Source organism: Haplochromis burtoni, unplaced genomic scaffold (genome assembly GCF_018398535.1).
Source record: "Haplochromis burtoni strain Fernald_Lab_line unplaced genomic scaffold, NCSU_Asbu1 Contig_179, whole genome shotgun sequence".
NCBI lineage: Eukaryota > Metazoa > Chordata > Actinopteri > Cichliformes > Cichlidae > Haplochromis > Haplochromis burtoni.
In genome coordinates, this window is record NW_024582540.1 from 341,042 (window position 1) to 346,868 (window position 5,827).

General features: G+C 39.4%; 1 protein-coding gene across 1 annotated transcript in view; it reads left to right on the top strand.

Annotated features, from left to right (window-relative positions):
* The first annotated feature begins 322 nt into the window (after positions 1–322).
* Positions 323–5,827, top strand: part of arsa (arylsulfatase A) — a 9,634-nt gene continuing 4,129 nt past the window's right edge. Inside the window, exons 1-5 of the mRNA XM_005934125.2 lie at positions 323–629; positions 3,799–4,039; positions 4,165–4,383; positions 4,726–4,895; positions 5,178–5,302. Coding sequence (XP_005934187.1) covers positions 409–629; positions 3,799–4,039; positions 4,165–4,383; positions 4,726–4,895; positions 5,178–5,302 — 976 coding nt within the window. The 5' untranslated portion in view covers positions 323–408. The remainder of the gene's footprint in view (positions 630–3,798; positions 4,040–4,164; positions 4,384–4,725; positions 4,896–5,177; positions 5,303–5,827) is intronic.

A 5,827-nucleotide genomic window follows, 5' to 3' on the forward strand; every position in this document is an offset into this window, starting at 1 on the left:
CGAAAGATGATCATTTCAAGCCATGAACAAAGGACAAACAATTTTAAAACCTTTTTGAAAGGTGTGATTGTGTGCAGACAGTTAACCTATTAAATCTGGACCTAATTCACTATGCAGAACTTGGGGATTTAAACTAAAAGTCTTCACATTGGGTGTTGAGCTGTAAGAAGGAGAATAGGTTGTAAAAATATATATTAATTTAAATGTTAAAAAGCAGAAATTAAAAAAACAAAAAAACAAAAACGGTTGTGCGCTTTAGTCTAATCTGATGCTTAAGACTACATTTCCCAGCATTCCGTGACATAACCGGCGTGCAGCCGTTTCCGGCCTCTGGCACGTGACGTTCTATTTTGTTTTTAAGAGATCTGCCGCTTCCTTATTATCAGTCAGACTTAAAGACGGAAAAGCATGGGATCCAGCTGCTTCGCCTTTTTCGGTATTTTACTTTTGTGCACCTGCTCGGCTTCACCGCCGAATTTCGTCCTCCTCTTCGCTGACGATTTAGGTTTCGGGGACTTGGGCTGTTATGGACATCCTAGTTCACTCACTCCCAACCTGGACCGCCTGGCAGCTGAAGGGCTCCGATTCACAGATTTTTACAGCACCTGCCCCGTGTGCAGCCCGTCCAGGTACCAGTATAATCAGTACTGACTGTTTGCGTGTGTGAATAAAACGTGCGTTATTGTGTATACTTTGTGTTCTAGATTACAATCAATCCAGCCCTTTTTGGGCACTTAATCACTTTATAGAACTGTTATGGCATAATTGTTGCAATTTCTGCTGTCCCTTTGGCCTAATTCCTGGAAAATAAATGTTTAATCTCTATGAGGATATTAGATAGATAGATAGATAGATAGATAGATAGATAGATAGATAGATAGATAGATAGATAGATAGAGAGTCAAACAAAAAAATTCAATTTGATTAAATTAGATTACAAAGAAAAACCTTAACAGAAGTGGGAAGACCTGGGAGGGCATGTCAAAAACAGGAAATGTTTATGATGGGCAAAATAACAGTAACATTGGATAGAGAATGGAAACTAGTTTATAGTTTCAGCTGGCAACTTCTTTAAACTACATAGGATTTTTTTCTGTGGTTGTGTGTGTGTGTGTGTGTGTGTGTGTGTGTGTGTGTGTGTGTGTGTGTGTGTGTGTGTGTTCTTCAGCATTAAAGCTGTTTTTGAGTTCAGGTTTTTTCTCCCAGGTCCTGCGTATTGGGTTCATATGACAGCTTTCTTATAGTAAGAGGAAGAAAAAAAAATCTTGACATTTTTGTATTTCCTGGATGGTATGGATTTGATTTATGTTCATGTGTATGTGTATCTATGGGTTAGCGTGCAAGCTAATGAGCTATGCGTGACTGCAATGAAGAAAAGCGAGCACATCAGCATTCTCACAAACTGATGTTTGCCCTTTACTTTGATGCAACGTTTCCTGCTGCAGAAAGCAAATTTTCAAATGATGTATTAATAATGAATATGAATAATAATTCAGTGTCCAATCTAACAGCCCTAGGTCAGTGGCTCAGTTTTACTCTCCCATGTATATTTTTATTGGGCTGCAGTGTGAGAAAAATAAACCTTTTATTTTTTAAGTATTGATATAATTTAATTTATATATTTATTTTCTATAAAATATAGAAATTATCCAAAATAATGTTACTTCAAATAAGTATGGTCTAGTATACCCCATGCTCCTGCTTCTTGCAGGTATTGCTGCCATATAAGGTAGGACAGCTGCGGACAGCCTGTAATTTAAACATCATAGATTGGTTCAATAAAATTAAAATGAAGCACCCAAATGAAAAAAATGATTGCATTAGATTGAGTTCTTTGAGTTACTCGAATTGTTGAAGCCTTGATGGATAAATTGACAGATGAGGTCAGGCAGGAGTCTCCTTGGACTATGATAGTAAGAGATGGAATTGTGATCAGTAGAAGCAAAACAGAAGAAACAAATGAGCGGGAGACAGGTGGAAACGTGAACATGGAAAACAAGGAGTAGAGGTAATGAAGATGGAGAATACCTCGGGTCAACCATCCAAAGCGACTGATCGTACACAAGAGTGTTAAAGAAGAAAGTGCAGGCAGGGTGGAGTGGGTGGAGATGAGTATCAGGGGTGATTTGTGATATTTGTGACACCAAAAAGAGTGAGTGGCAGTTAGATATCTTATGATTTCATTGGGAATGACCAGCACAGACAGGATTACAAATCATCATCATTTTTAGCTCAGATTTGGAGACAGTTGATTAGTTAAAGTTGTTAGGCAGGGTTGAAATGGTTTGGACATATTCAGATGAGGAATAGTGAGGGGTAGAGGACCATTTCAATAAAGGATGTTAAAGATGGAGCTGGAGATGCCAGGCAGGAGAAAAGAGGAACATGCAGTGGGTTGGTGTGACAGAAGGGATAGGGTGAGATGGAGGAAAGCGATCTGCTGTGACAACCCCTAAAGGGAACAGCCAAAAGAAGAAGAGATTGCTATTGTTTTCATCAAGTACATGAAATTTTTCTTGGGCTGAAACGATTGATCGAGTAATTCAAATAATTCAATTTTTTAAAATTCTCAACACAAATTCATTGTTTTGATACTTCTTTTAATGGAACAGCTCTGTAGGGCGGCGATGTATAAAACGATGTAAACACGAGTGTTTCACCCGCATTTGCGACTAAGGACAGACCTACAATACAAACGTATTTAGGAGCAGTGTGTAAATAAACATTGTGACAAATATTAACCACACAGCCTCCAATTTTAAACAAAAACACAGAAAACATGTTTCTAGTGTCCAAAACAGCAGCACTGTTCCTGTACTCACCATTAAAACCATTAAAACCTTTTCCTGGAAAAAGCTAGCGGCAGTCCTTCACCAAAGCATCTGATCAACCCCGACGTGAATAAAAAGTGAACTTTGTAGCCTGCAGAAGTTGTATTAAAATATGCAAATGAACTGTTAACTTAGTCTGATACCTGACTGGTTAAATTATACGGCGTGCTGAAGGCTGTCGGCGGCCGTACTGTTTTACATGGAAGCATACCTGCAACAGACAGGGGTGAGTCTAAAGGGGGCATGGGATATACGAGACCATAATAATTTCAAGCTTTCGTAACATTTTTCAGATTGAAAGTGAAATTATATAAAATATTGTGTTTGTTTCATTGTATTAAAATGTTAAAATATAAAAATAAAAGCTTTTCTCACAGGCTAATATAAATGTACTTGTGCAGTAAAACTCTTAGCCACTGACCTGAAGGTTGTTAGGCTGAACACTGAACTATTATTAATCTTAATTCTTAACATCTACACCAGGGGTCCCCATTCTCAGTCCACGAGGGCCGGTGTCCCTGCAGGTTTTAGATCTCACCGTGGGTCAACACACCTGAATCACATGATTAGCTCATTACCAGGCCTCTGGAGAACTTCAAGGCATGTTGAGAAGGTAATTTACCTGCAGGGACACCGACCCTCGTGGACTGAGATTGGGGACCTCTGATCTACACCATCATACATCTGTTATGGCGCAAATGTTGTATGCAGTAAAACTTTAAGACATTGCAATTTCTAAAATGGAAACCAATGAGCAGTTCATTTTGAAAGACCTGTGCTCTGTCCCTTTTGAATATTTGTTATTGCTCATTAATAAGACAAAAGTATTTCTTATCAACTACTCGATTAATCAATAGAATAATAAATAGATTACTCAGTTACTAAAATAATCGATAGCTGCCTAGTTGCCTTTAAATGTTTCCACTGCTCTGTTAATTAACTGCTTTGCTTGTTGGTTGTTTCCAAGGGCATCATTGTTGACAGGTCGCTATCAGACCCGGTCAGGAATCTACCCAGGTGTGTTGTACCCAGGATCTATAGGTGGTCTTCCTCTCAATGAGACCACCATCGCCGAAGTGTTAAGGCCCCTGGGTTATGCTACAGCAGTCATAGGAAAGTGGCACTTAGGGCTTGGACACAATGGCATGTTTCTTCCAACCAAGCAGGGCTTTGACCATTTCCTGGGGATCCCATACTCCCATGACATGGTCAGTGTGTTTCCAGTCTGTGCTACTTAAAATTGTCTTTTTTTTCTTTTTACTATATTCACTTTACTATTCTTCACTCTGTACTGCTGTCTGTTAATTTTTCTATCTTGTCTTTTCTTCCCCAGGGCCCCTGTAAGAATCTGACTTGTTTCCCTCCAGATATAAAGTGCTATGGAGTGTGTGATATTAACACTGTAACCGTCCCGCTAATGCAGAATGAGGTCATCAAACAACAACCCGTCAACTTCCTGGATCTGGAGAGGAGTTACAGTGACTTTGCAACAAACTTCATAACCACATCGGTTGAGAAAAAACAACCATTCTTCCTCTACTATCCATCACATGTGAGCAACAAGAGCAATCTGAAGAAAATGCATGAATTAAAGTGTGCAAAATCAACCTTTGAGTGCAATCAATGCCTAAAAATGTGTTTTCATAATGGTAAATATCAACTACTGTGCATGTCTGAGAGTTGTTAAATTGGGATAATTTAAACATTTCCTAGTCCTCTGTAGATAGATACTAGTTACTTTCCAATGTGTTCGGATTAGTCATTTAAAAGAAATCCCCAATTATTCAAATTTCAGTATTTTAATATGATCAGTCACTTCTAGAATATAAATATGCGGCATTGAAAGAGTCAATATTTCAAACAACACTAATAATCACTTGTTTTCTTGCTTCAGCACACCCACTACCCCCAGTATGCAGGTATAGGGGCAGCTGGCCGATCTTTAAGGGGTCCGTTCGGGGATTCCCTGTTGGAGTTTGACAACACTGTAGGCCACCTGATGGCAACTCTGGAGAGGACAGGAGTGATCAACAACACATTGGTCTTCTTTACATCAGACAATGGGTTGGTTTTCAGGACTTCTTAACATTTAGAAATTAAAAGATTAAAGAAGTCCAGTTGCCTTCTTGTCAAACTCTTAAAACTACCACACATAACTTAGAGACAACAATGATGACTGAAATGCACTAGAGTTTTGGAGTTTAATTCCTCATGCTGATATTTAACCACCCTCAAGAAAATTTTTTTCCTCTGTTCAGTAGTCAAGTCCCTAGAAATCTTTGCATTCTTGCGATATTGCATTTATCTTTTTTCTTAATGGTGTTTGTTTTCTTTCTCTACATGTAGGCCTGAACTGATGCGTATGTCCCGTGGAGGCAACGCTGGTCCTCTGAAATGTGGCAAAGGTACCACATATGAGGGAGGCATGAGAGAACCTGCCATCGCCTACTGGCCGGGAATCATCAAGCCAGGTCAGGACATTTTAGTGGTCTGCAAAAAGTCCGGACTACATCCTGCTTCAAACTAAAAAAAAAGAAATAAATAAAATCCTGACCCATCCTTGATCTTGCCACACAGACCTCAGTTTGAGTACATTTATTTTTACCTGTTACTGCTGACCATATTCTAAAGCAGAAAGATGGCGTGGTTGTTGGTGTCAGACAGCTTGCTCTGAGTATTTCATGAACTACTGATCTGCAGGGAGTTTCCTACACAGTCATCTGTAGATTTATAAAGAATCGTTTAAAAAAGAAAATATCAAATGAGGATCAGTTCTCTGGGAAAAAATTACTTGACTTGACTTTGCTGTTCCTAGGACTGTGCTCTGCCTGCTAGCATCTTGCACTCTGCTGTTATTTGCTGGATTGTCTCAGGGGCATCTTTACACAGCCTGCACCTGGGGTCTTGCCTGGTGTGGTAGAGCCAAGCCGCTATGCTTCTATGGATCTTGTGCTGAGAGTAGGATTTGGGTACTGATAGGATTTCTGTATGTCAGC